General features: G+C 39.0%; 1 protein-coding gene across 23 annotated transcripts in view; it reads left to right on the forward strand.

Moving 5' to 3' along the window:
* Window positions 1–12,011, forward strand: part of MED21 (mediator complex subunit 21) — a 1,150,573-nt gene extending 1,138,562 nt beyond the window's left edge. For all 23 annotated transcript variants that reach the window (XM_050746769.1, XM_050746768.1, XM_050746766.1 and 20 more), the window contains exons 3-5: window positions 2,476–2,590; window positions 9,589–9,689; window positions 10,534–12,011. In XM_050746769.1, coding sequence (XP_050602726.1) covers window positions 2,476–2,590; window positions 9,589–9,689; window positions 10,534–10,710 — 393 coding nt within the window. In that variant the 3' untranslated portion in view covers window positions 10,711–12,011. The remainder of the gene's footprint in view (window positions 1–2,475; window positions 2,591–9,588; window positions 9,690–10,533) is intronic.
* Window positions 12,012–12,675: the final 664 nt, after the last annotated feature.

Here is a 12,675-nt window from a genome sequence, read left to right on the forward strand (position 1 = left end):
GAGGAAAACCTAAGTACCTGGTTTCTTTGCCAGTTTTTTTTCCTCACTGTAAGCTAATAACTTGGCATTTTTCTTAATACATCAGGCTTTGTACACTTGAAGAGTGTGAATCTACTTGTGATAAACTGATCTACCCTGGGTGAATAACACTAGTTTTTAAGGCTGAGAGGACCAGCTTCTAAATGTTGAATTCACCAAGATAAATTCTGCCCTGCAGGGACTTGCCTGAGCTGCCAGTCAGCCTTCCTCAGGGAACTACTCCTTTGAGATTTTACAAAATCAAATTGTAATGATGCTGCTGGATAGAAATCTTATTTTAGGGAAACTTTTGCATATTCATACATGTCTTGTAACTAGAAGGATAGTAAGGACAGAGTGAATATGGCCTTAACTCCAGGTTAGGCATGCTGATAATTGGATTTTGGAGAAAAGCCTTTAGGATAACTAGTATGAGTGCCTACTGTGTATAAGCACTATCATGTTTGCAAAGAGATACTCCTTAAGGAGGTTAAAAAAATGTCATATACTCAGGAGACATTTAAGTGATGGAAAAACAGTATGTGGTTAGGGAGTTATAATGAATTGAGTATTTTCAGCTTTAGGTTCTGAAGTAAATTGGAATATGGAGTGATGTGAACCAAAATAGAGGGAATCTTCTTAGCATTTATCCTAATCAGATTTGTATAACTTTTAACATTTGTTCTACCCTCTGAAAACCATGAGTGCAGAAGCTATGTCGCATTCACTATGTCTCTATAGTGTTTAAATGTAGTACTTGTCATAGTTATTTTCCATAAAGTTTTGTTGACTAAATGGATCTTAAAAGTTTTTTTTTTTTTTTTTTTTTTTTTGAGACGGAGTCTCTCTGTGTCGCCCAGGCTGGAGTGCAGTGGCCGGATCTCAGCTCACTGCAAGCTCCGCCTCCCGAGTTTACGCCATTCGCCTGCCTCAGCCATTCTCCTGCCTCAGCCTCCCCAGTAGCTGGGACTACAGACGCCCGCCACCTCGCCCGGCTAGTTTTTTGTATTTTTTAGTAGAGACGGGATTTCACCGTGTTAGCCAGGATGGTCTCGATCTCCTGACCTCGTGATCCGCCCATCTGGGCCTCCCAAAGTGCTGGGATTACAGGCTTGAGCCACCGCGCCCGGCCTAAAAGTTTTTGAAGGATGGAACAGATAGACACTGTGTTGAATATTTTGTGTATTTCCTCTTCCTCACAACAATGCTGTAATAGGAGAATGTATCCAATTTAAAAATGAAAAATGCTACCTGGGTTAATAGAGCTGGGATCTACGTTTGTATAGCGTCTGAGCACTTATTGCTCCATTACTATTATTAAAACCTGAGCAAAGCCATTTAGTCATAAGTGACTTTATGACTAGTTAGGTAAATATGAAGGAGTAGTGGAAAACAAGTCAGTAGAGTTGACTTAGATTGTTGAAAGCTTCAAAACAGCCTGAGTTGGAGATTTACCTTGAAGACAGTGGTGGAGTAAGCTCAAATGTTTTTATCAGGGTAAAATAAATAACCTGGTGAACTGGCAAACAACAAGAAGGCTATTGTAATAATTCTGGTGTGAGATAATTGGTTGAACTAAGCAACAATAATGATAGAAGGAAAAGAGGAAGATTTGTAGTATTAGCATAATTTGAAGATCAAAGGAAAGCAAGAATCTGAAGTTAGACTGGTTGACTAGGAGACTTTCAATACAAATTAAATATTAAACAGAGGAAACAGTTGCCTTTGAGTTCTGTCATTGAAACAATGGCAGAGAAACCCAAAGGAAATGCTTATTAGAAATAGGAGGTTTGAGAGGTCAAGACTAGGTGAGAGAAATTGGTGGGGAGGATAGGTGTATTTAATTTGGAGATGGTAAGGAATTGATATTCTCCATCTTTAAAAGTACTTACGGAGTACTTTTAGAGTACAAGAGTTTAAAAATTGAGTCTTGAACAGATACATTTCTGATTACTCAAGGTGCTTTTCTGAGCAGCCTTTTCCCCACTATTTTTTTTACACTTATAACTACTCCAGTCTCAGAAAAGGAATCATATACTTTGTGCATGGGTAATAAATTTTTATTAAACGTGATGCCATACTTAGATATTTACAAGTCAAATTTGCTCTTTTCCATCACTGTCCGCAAAAAGTCTTTACTTGTGGCTTACAATAAGTATTGGCCAGTGTTCTCTTATCATTTTACTATAACAAGAAAAGAAAGATTGTTTTGTATTTCAACTGTTCCAACTAGATTTATATCAAATTTAACTTCACCTAGATTGATACCAAACTTAGTTTCTTTGCAGAATTAAAACATGTAATCAACTGGCTTATTTTATCAACAATTACTCCTTTCTGTTTTATTCCCTTGCTCAGAGATTAGCATTACAGAAACTTATTGTTGTTGCTGTTACCAATAAAGTCCTTAAAACTGATAAGTCCTTTCTAACCTTGACATGTTTTCTTTGGCCTAAGCTTGCAGATCAGTTTTGTAATGCCATTGGAGTATTGCAGCAATGTGGTCCTCCTGCCTCTTTCAGTAATATTCAGACAGCAATTAACAAAGACCAGCCTGCTAACCCTACAGAAGGTAAACAGATTTTCTTAGCTTCTCTTATTTTGACTCTCACATTTTTTGTTATACTTTAAAATTAGATTTCTTGAGAAATTCAGCTTATTTTGTTTCTAAAAATATTGTTACTTGAGGATATTGCAAGTTTTGTTTGTTGTAAAAAACTTAGTCAATTCACCTAACATCTCATAATTCTGGTTCATGTCAGATAATAGATTGTTACTCCTTTAGAGGAGAATTTGTATTTATTTAGCTGAGTGAGGGACCTTAACAAAGAAGGCATCCCATTTATAAATTTCTTTTTTTTTTTTTTTCTAAATCTTTTTTTTTTTTTTAATTTATTTATTATTATTATACTTTAAGTTGTAGGGTACATGTGCATAACGTGCAGGTTTGTTACATATGTATACTTGTGCCATGTTGGTGTGCTGCACCCATCAACTCGTCATTTACATCAGGTATAACTCCCAATGCAATCCCTCCCCCTCCCCCCTCCCCATGATAGGCCCCGGTGTGTGATGTTCCCCTTCCTGTGTCCAAGTGATCTCATTGTTCAGTTCCCACCTATGAGTGAGAACATGCGGTGTTTGGTTTTCTGTTCTTGTGATAGTTTGCTAAGAATGATGGTTTCCAGCTGCATCCATGTCCCTACAAAGGACACAAACTCATCCTTTTTGATGGCTGCATAGTATTCCATGGTGTATATGTGCCACATTTTCTTAATCCAATCTGTCACTGATGGACATTTGGGTTGATTCCAAGTCTTTGCTATTGTGAATAGTGCCGCAATAAACATACGTGTGCATGTGTCTTTATAGCAGCATAATTTATAATCCTTTGGGTATATACCCAGTAATGGGATGGCTGGGTCATATGGTACATCTAGTTCTAGATCCTTGAGGAATCGCCATACTGTTTTCCATAATGGTTGAACTAGTTTACAATCCCACCAACAGTGTAAAAGTGTTCCTATTTCTCCACATCCTCTCCAGCACCTGTTGTTTCCTGACTTTTTAATGATCGCCATTCTAACTGGTGTGAGATGGTATCTCATTGTGGTTTTGATTTGCATTTCTCTGATGGCCAGTGATGATGAGCATTTTTTCATGTGTCTGTTGGCTGTATGAATGTCTTCTTTTGAGAAATGTCTGTTCATATCCTTTGCCCACTTTTTGATGGGGTTGTTTGTTTTTTTCTTGTAAATTTGTTTGAGTTCTTTGTAGGTTCTGGATATTAGCCCTTTGTCAGATGAGTAGATTGCAAAAATTTTCTCCCATTCTGTAGGTTGCATGTTCACTCTGATGGTAGTTTATTTTGCTGTGCAGAAGCTCTTTAGTTTAATGAGATACCATTTGTCAATTTTGGCTTTTGCTGCCGTTGCTTTTGGTGTTTTAGACATGAAGTCTTTCCCCATGCCTGTGTCCTGAATGGTACTACCTAGGTTTTCCTCTAGGATTTTTATGGTATTAGGTCTAACATTTAAGTCTCTAATCCATCTTGAATTAATTTTTGTATAAGGAGTAAGGAAAGGATCCAGTTTCAGCTTTCTACTTATGGCTAGCCAATTTTCCCAGCACCATTTATTAAATAGGGAATCCTTTCCCCATTTCTTGTTTCTCTCAGGTTTGTCAAAGATCAGATGGCTGTAGATGTGTGGTATTATTTCTGAGGGCTCTGTTCTGTTCCATTGGTCTATATCTCTGTTTTGGTACCAGTACCATGCTGTTTTGGTTACTGTAGCCTTGTAATATAGTTTGAAGTCAGGTAGCGTGATGCCTCCAGCTTTGTTCTTTTGACTTAGGATTGTCTTGGAGATGCGGGCTCTTTTTTGGTTCCATATGAACTTTAAAGCTTTTTCCAATTCTGTGAAGAAACTCATTGGTAGCTTGATGGGGATGGCATTGAATCTATAAATTACCTTGGGCAGTATGGCCATTTTCACGATATTGATTCTTCCTATCCATGAGCATGGTATGTTCTTCCATTTGTTTGTGTCCTCTTTGATTTCACTGAGCAGTGGTTTGTAGTTCTCCTTGAAGAGGTCCTTTACATCCCTTGTAAGTTGGATTCCTAGGTATTTGATTCTCTTTGAAGCAATTGTGAATGGAAGTTCATTCCTGACTTGGCTCTCTGTTTGTCTGTTACTGGTGTATAAGAATGCTTGTGATTTTTGCACATTAATTTTGTATCCTGAGACTTTGCTGAAGTTGCTTATCAGCTTAAGGATATTTTGGGCTGAGACAATGGGGTTTTCTAAATATACAATCATGTCATCTGCAAACAGGGACAATTTGACTTCTTCTTTTCCTAACTGAATACCCTTGATTTCTTTCTCTTGCCTAATTGCCCTAGCCAGAACTTCCAACACTATGTTGAATAGGAGTGGTGAGAGAGGGCATCCCTGTCTTGTGCCAGTTTTCAAAGGGAATTTTTCCAGTTTTTGCCCATTCAGTATGATATTGGCTGTGGGTTTGTCATAAATAGCTCTTATTATTTTGAGATACGTTCCATCAATACCGAATTTATTGAGAGTTTTTAGCATGAAGGGCTGTTGAATTTTGTCAAAAGCCTTTTCTGCATCTATTGAGATAATCATGTGGTTCTTGTCTTTGGTTCTGTTTATATGCTGGATTATGTTTATTGATTTGCGAATGTTGAACCAGCCTTGCATCCCAGGGATGAAGCCCACTTGATCATGGTGGATAAGCTTTTTGATGTGTTGCTGAATCCGGTTTGCCAGTATTTTATTGAGGATTTTTGCATCGATGTTCATCAGGGATATTGGTCTAAAATGCTCTTTTTTTGTTGTGTCTCTGCCAGGCTTTGGTATCAGGATGATGTTGGCCTCATAAAATGAGTTAGGGAGGATTCCCTCTTTTTCTCTTGATTGGAATAGTTTCAGAAGGAATGGTACCAACTCCTCCTTGTACCTCTGGTAGAATTCAGCTGTGAATCCATCTTGTCCTGGACTTTTTTTGGTTGGTAGGCTATTAATTATTGCCTCAATTTCAGAGCCTGCTATTGGTCTATTCAGGGATTCAACTTCTTCCTGGTTTAGTCTTGGAAGAGTGTAAGTGTCCAGGAAATTATCCATTTCTTCTGGATTTTCCAGTTTATTTGCGTAGAGGTGTTTATAGTATTCTCTGATGGTAGTTTGTATTTCTGTGGGGTCGGTGGTGATATCCCCTTTATCATTTTTAATTGCGTCGATTTGATTCTTCTCTCTTTTCTTCTTTATTAGTCTTGCTAGTGGTCTGTCAATTTTGTTGATCTTTTCAAAAAACCCAACTCCTGGATTCACTGATTTTTTGGAGAGTTTTTTGTGTGTCTAGCTCCTTCAGTTCTGCTCTGATCTTAGTTATTTCTTGCCTTCTGCTAGCTTTCGAATGTGTTTGCTCTTGCTTCTCTAGTTCTTTTAATTGCGATGTTAGAGTGTCAATTTTAGATCTTTCCTGCTTTCTCTTGTGGGCATTTAGTGCTATAAATTTCCCTCTACACACTGCTTTAAATGTGTCCCAGAGATTCTGGTATGTTGTATCTTTGCTCTCATTGGTTTCAAAGAGCATCTTTATTTCTGCCTTCATTTCGTTATGTACCCAGTAGTCATTCAGGAGCAGGTTGTTCAGTTTCCATGTAGTTGAGCGGTTTTGATTGAGTTTCTTAGTCCTGAGTTCTAGTTTGATTGCACTGTGGTCTGAGAGATTGTTATAATTTCTGTTCTTGTACATTTGCTGAGGAGTGCTTTACTTCCAATTACGTGGTCAATTTTGGAGTAAGTACAATGTGGTGCTGAGAAGAATGTATATTCTGTTGATTTGGGGTGGAGAGTTCTATAGATGTCTATTAGGTCTGCTTGCTGCAGAGATGAGTTCAATTCCTGGATATCCTTGTTAACTTTCTGTCTCGTTGATCTGTCTAATGTTGACAGTGGAGTGTTGAAGTCTCCCATTATTATTGTATGGGAGTCTAAGTCTCTTTGTAAGTCTCTAAGGACTTGCTTTATGAATCTGGGTGCTCCTGTATTGGGTGCATATATATTTAGGATAGTTAGCTCTTCCTGTTGAATTGATCCCTTTACCATTATGTAATGGCCTTCTTTGTCTCTTTTGATCTTTGATGGTTTAAAGTCTGTTTTATCAGAGACTAGTATTGCAACCCCCGCTTTTTTTTGTTCTCCATTTGCTTGGTAAATCTTCCTCCATCCCTTTATTTTGAGCCTATGTATGTCTCTGCGTGTGAGATGGGTCTCCTGAATACAGCAGACTGATGGGTCTTGACTCTTTTTCCAGTTTGCCAGTCTGTGTCTTTTAATTGGAGCATTTAGTCCATTTACATTTAAGGTTAAGATTGTTATGTGTGAACTTGATCCTGCCATTATGGTATTAACTGGTTATTTTGCTCGTTAGTTGATGCAGTTTCTTCCTAGCCTCGATGGTCTTTACATTTTGGCATGTTTTTGCAATGGCTGGTACCGGTTGTTCTTTCCATGTTTAGTGCTTCCTTCAGGGTCTCTTGTAAGGCAGGCCTAGTGGTGACAAAATCTCTAAGCATTTGCTTATCTGTAAAGGATTTTATTTCTCCTTCACTTATGAAACTTAGTTTGGCTGGATATGAAATTCTGGGTTTAAAATTCTTTTCTTTTAGAATGTTGAATATTGGCCCCCACTCTCTTCTGGCTTGGAGAGTTTCTGCCGAGAGATCTGCTGTTAGTCTGATGGGCTTCCCTTTGTGGGTAACCCGACCTTTCTCTCTGGCTGCCCTTAAGATTTTTTCCTTCATTTCAACTTTGGTGAATCTGGCAATGATGTGTCTTGGAGTTGCTCTTCTCGAGGAGTATCTTTGTGGCGTTCTCTGTATTTCCTGGATTTGAATGTTGGCCTGCCCTACTAGGTTGGGGAAGTTCTCCTGGATGATATCCTGAAGAGTGTTTTCCAACTTGGTTCCATTTTCCCCCTCAGTTTCAGGCACCCCAATCAGATGTAGATTTGGTCTTTTTACATAATCCCATACTTCTTGCAGGCTTTGTTCATTTCTTTTTCTTCTTTTTTCTTTTGATTTCTCTTCTCGCTTCATTTCATTCATTTGATCCTCAATCGCAGATACTCTTTCTTCCAGTTGATCGAGTCGGTTACTGAAGCTTGTGCATTTGTCACGTATTTCTTGTGTCATGGTTTTCATCTCTTTCATTTCGTTTATGACCTTCTCTGCATTAATTACTCTAGCCATCAGTTCTTCCACTTTTTTTTCAAGATTTTTAGTTTCTTTGCGCTGGGTACGTAATTCCTCCTTTAGCTCTGAGAAATTTGATGGACTGAAGCCTTCTTCTCTCATCTCGTCAAAGTCATTCTCCGTCCAGCTTTGATCCATTGCTGGCGATGACCTGCGCTCCTTTGCCGGGGGAGATGCGCTCTTATTTTTTGAATTTCCAGCTTTTCTGCCCTGCTTTTTCCCCATCTTTGTGGTTTTATCTGCCTCTGGTCTTTGATGATGGTGATGTACTGATGGGGTTTTGGTGTAGGTGTCCTTCCTGTTTGATAGTTTTCCTTCTAACAGTCAGGACCCTCAGCTGTAGGTCTGTTGGAGATTGCTTGAGGTCCACTCCAGACCCTGTTTGCCTGGGTATCAGCAGCAGAGGCTGCAGAAGATAGAATATTTCTGAACAGCGAGTCTACCTGTCTGATTCTTGCTTTGGAAGCTTCCTCTCAGGGGTGTACTCCACCCTGTGAGGTGTGGGGTGTCAGACTGCCCCTAGTGGGGGATGTCTCCCAGTTAGGCTACTCAGGGGTCAGGGACCCACTTGAGCAGGGAGTCTGTCCCTTCTCAGATCTCAACCTCCGTGTTGGGAGATCCACTGCTCTCTTCAAAGCTGTCAGACAGAGTCGTTTGCGTTTGCAGAGGTTTCGGCTGCGTTTGTTATTGCCCTGTCCCCAGAGGCGGAGTCTACAGAGACAGGCAGGTTTCCTTGAGCTGCTGTGAGCTCCACCCAGTTCGAGCTTCCCAGCAGCTTTGTTTACCTACTTAAGCCTCAGCAATGGCGGGCGCCCCTCCCCCAGCCTCGCTGCTGCCTTGCGGGTAGATCACAGACTGCTGTGCTAGCAATGAGGGAGGCTCCGTGGGTGTGGGACCCTCCGGGCCAGGTGTGGGATATGATCTCCTGGTGTGCCTGTTTGCTTAAAGCGCAGTATTGGGGTGGGAGTTACCCGATTTTCCAGGTGTTGTGTGTCTCAGTTCCCCTGGCTAGGAAAAGGGATTCCCTTCCCCCTTGCGCTTCCCAGGTGAGGCAATGCCTCGCCCTGCTTCAGCTCTCGCTGGTCGGGCTGCAGCAGCTGACCAGCACCGATCGTCCGGCACTCCCCAGTGAGATGAACCCAGTACCTCAGTTGAAAATGCAGAAATCACCGGTCTTCTGTGTCGCTCGCGCTGGGAGTTGGAGACTGGAGCTGTTCCTATTCGGCCATCTTGCTCCGCCCCCCTATAAATTTCTTTATTCAAGTGACCACTATATTGTCATGATAAATGAAATGACATACGTTATGCTTAATTCCCAATTTGAGCTAAATGTATAACAGGATTGGTGCATATTTAATCATTAGACTCATTAGAATCTTTTTTTTGAGATGGAGTTTCGCTTTGTCACCCAGGCTGGAGTGCAGTGATGCAGTCTTGGCTCACTGCAACTTTTTCCTCCCAGGTTCAAGGGATTCTCCTGCCTCAGCCTCCTGAGTAGCTGGGATTACAGGCACATGCCACCACGCCTGGTTAATTTTTGTATTTTTAGTAGAGATGGGATTTCACCATGTTGGTCAGGCTGGTCTCAAACTCCTGACCTTGTGATCTGCCCACCTTGGCCTCCCAAAGTCCCGGGATTACAGGTGTGAGCCACCATGCCTGGCCGAATCATTAGAATCTTAGGACAGAAAAAGCTATATGAAGTTTCTGGTTTCATGAACTTAAAATTTGTTTCTGAAAACTTGAGGTTTTCTAATATCCTAATCTAGCAGTATCTTTATCTCTAGAGTATGCCCAGCTTTTTGCAGCACTGATTGCCCGAACCGCAAAAGACATTGATGTTTTGATAGATTCCTTACCCAGTGAAGAATCTACAGCTGCTTTACAGGTAAGCCTCTATTCCTTTGAGAATTTTACCAGTAATAGAGAATTTTGAATTAAAGGAGGTAGATTTAATACCTTTTGTCTGTGTCCATTTGTGCTGCTATAACAACATACCTGAGACAGTAATTTATAAAGAACAAAAATTAATTTTCTCACAGTTCTGGAGTCTGGGAAGTCCAAGATCAAGGCATTTATTACTCATTGTGCATGAGTAATGAATTTTTATTAAACATGGTACCATGTTTAGGACCATGTTGAGGACCTTCTTCCTGTTTCCTCACATGGCTGAAGGCAGAAGGGCAGAAGAGCAAGAGCTCCCTCTTCAACCTCAAGCCATATTTTAAGGGTACTAATTCCATCTATGAGAGCTCTGCCTTCATGACTTAATATCCTCTTAAAGGCCCCTCCCCCTCTTAGTACCATCACATTGGGGATTAGATTTTAATGTATGAATTTTGGAGGGGACACATTCAAATCGTAGTACCTTTTGTGATAATATTCAATTTTCCCTGATAAGAAAACCTCTTATTTTCCTCAATTTTGTCTCTTTTCCTAGTGAAGAATGAGAGGAGGGTGGCATTCTAGATGTGGAGTAGAATAATGGTGTCCAAACGTAGGTAGTGTGGAAGGGAGTTACTTACAGATATCTAGAGATCTCTAATTGAAAAGTCATTCTTTTTAATAATTCACATGGGGAAAATTCTTAAAAGTTATCTGATTTTTAGAATTTTTTTACTGAAAAATATATCACAATGATTGCAAAGTCATCCAGATTTAAAAATAAGTACATCTGCGACAGCTTCTCTCCTTCTAAACTCTAAAGATTTTAAAATTTGTGTTTTACAAAGGCTGCTAGCTTATATAAGCTAGAAGAAGAAAACCATGAAGCTGCTACATGTCTGGAGGATGTTGTTTATCGAGGAGACATGCTTCTGGAAAAGATACAAAGCGCACTTGCTGATATTGCACAGTCACAACTGAAGACAAGAAGTGGTAGCCATAGCCAGTCTCTTCCAGATTCATAGCACCAGTGGATACTATGTGGCTGAGAAAAGAACTATTTGAGTGCCATTAATAATTCTGCATCAGACTTAGATACAAGCCTTATCAACAATTACAGAAACATTAAACACTATGACACGTTACCTTTTTAGCTATTTTTAATAGTCTTCTATTTTCACTCTTGATAAATAAGCTTATAAAATCATGACTGAACCAGCTTTAAACCATCATACTCATTTTTTAACTGAGTGAAATTATTGCGGCAGGTAATGCATTAATGAACATAATATAAGGAAACATGTAAAATTCTATTATGACTTAATTTATGTCTTTATTTTGTTGTATTGGCCAGTACTTTTGCAAATCAAAACATCTCTCAAGCCAGAGGAGAAGACAGTAAGAACAGACATAAGGAACATTTTAGTTTAGGCTAGTGTCCTGCCTCTTAGAAGTGGCATTGTGTAAATCTGAGCTTTGAACAAGAAAGTTTTGGAAATTGTATTGCTCTTAAGAAATAGAGTTAGTGTGGCTGGATAAGAAAGTCACATTTATGCAAATGTTTCTTCTTCCAGAACCTCATACCTGTTCTAGTTCATCTCCATGTTTATTTTACCAAGAAATTTCTCTGTCAAGAGAATTTCCTTGCTGTTGTGAAAAAATTTTTCTACAGCCTGAACTATTTTTCCTATTTCTTTTCACCTTGCTTTTTTTCATCCTTCTCCTTAATTTGCTTGTCATCACAATGAAGTATGTTTTTTGAATCAATTCTTTCTCATTCTCTTCATTTATCTGAAGGTTCTGTCTTTTACCCTTATTAACCTCTCAACTTTTATTGCTGTATTCTAGTCAGACCAGAACATAACTTCCACTACATCAGTTACTTGGCACCATTTCACCTCAGTTTATTATTGCCAAATAATACTTTGTGTCAGCATTTTCAACTATGGTTACTCATCCAACCCTTGGATCTCTTTGAGTCTACTGATTATCTCCACTGGAAAGGTGGAATTGAAATGTGGTCCACATTTTAACTGGCCATCTCCTGGGGCTGTATTTTTCAGAATATCCTGAGCTACATTTGCTGCAATCTGTTGCTATTCAGAGTTTAAGTTTCAGGAGAAAAAAAAACAATAGAACACTCTGCCTGTTATTTTTGTGGTAATCAAACTTGTCCACAGTTCTTGAAAAGTACTATGTTTCAAATTTCAGGAACACCAGCATTAGCTGTAAAAGTTGCAGCAATTTATTGGCTAGTCATAGAAATTTTTTGAACTTTTAACTATGTGTATTTTCATTGATGTTTATTAAAAACACTTTGCTATCACAGACATTTGGCATAAATCTGTACTCTTCATTATAGTTTTGGGGGGAGAGAAGATTTGATCAGAAAACTTTTTCAAAGTACCTAAGTGTTATAAAGGAGTCAAAAAGGTACAAATAAAAAGAAAAGGTCAAGATATTTTTCAAATGAAGGAGAACTAACAGGATTTATCACTAGTAAACCTGCTCTAAAAGAATTGTCAAGGGAAGTTTTTTTCTAAAAAAAATTCTAAAAAAACAGCTGCTAAAAAGATTTCCCTTCTTTCTAGAAGGGAAATTATAGCAGAAGGAAACTTAGAATGGCGGGAATAAAGAAGGCACAATGTGTAGGGTAAATATAACAGACTTCTCTTGAGGTTTTAAAAATTACATTTGTTAATTGAAAGAAAAAAATTAACATTGTTTTATGTGATTCTCTGTAGAGCATATACAGGTTTGTTTTTTTAAGTTGAATTCTCTGTCACCCAAGCTGAAGTGCAGTGCTGTGATCATGACTCACTGCAGCTTCAACCTAGGTTCAGGTGATTCACCCACTTAGCCTCTTCACTAACTGGGACTACAGGCATGTACTACCATGTCCAGCTAATTTTTTTCTTTCTTTCTTTTTTTTTTTTTTTTAAGAGATGGGGTCTCACTCTGTTGCCCAGGCTAATGTCAAACTCCTGACC

The sequence above is a fragment of the Macaca thibetana genome, chromosome 11 (assembly GCF_024542745.1).
Source record: "Macaca thibetana thibetana isolate TM-01 chromosome 11, ASM2454274v1, whole genome shotgun sequence".
Lineage (NCBI taxonomy): Eukaryota > Metazoa > Chordata > Mammalia > Primates > Cercopithecidae > Macaca > Macaca thibetana.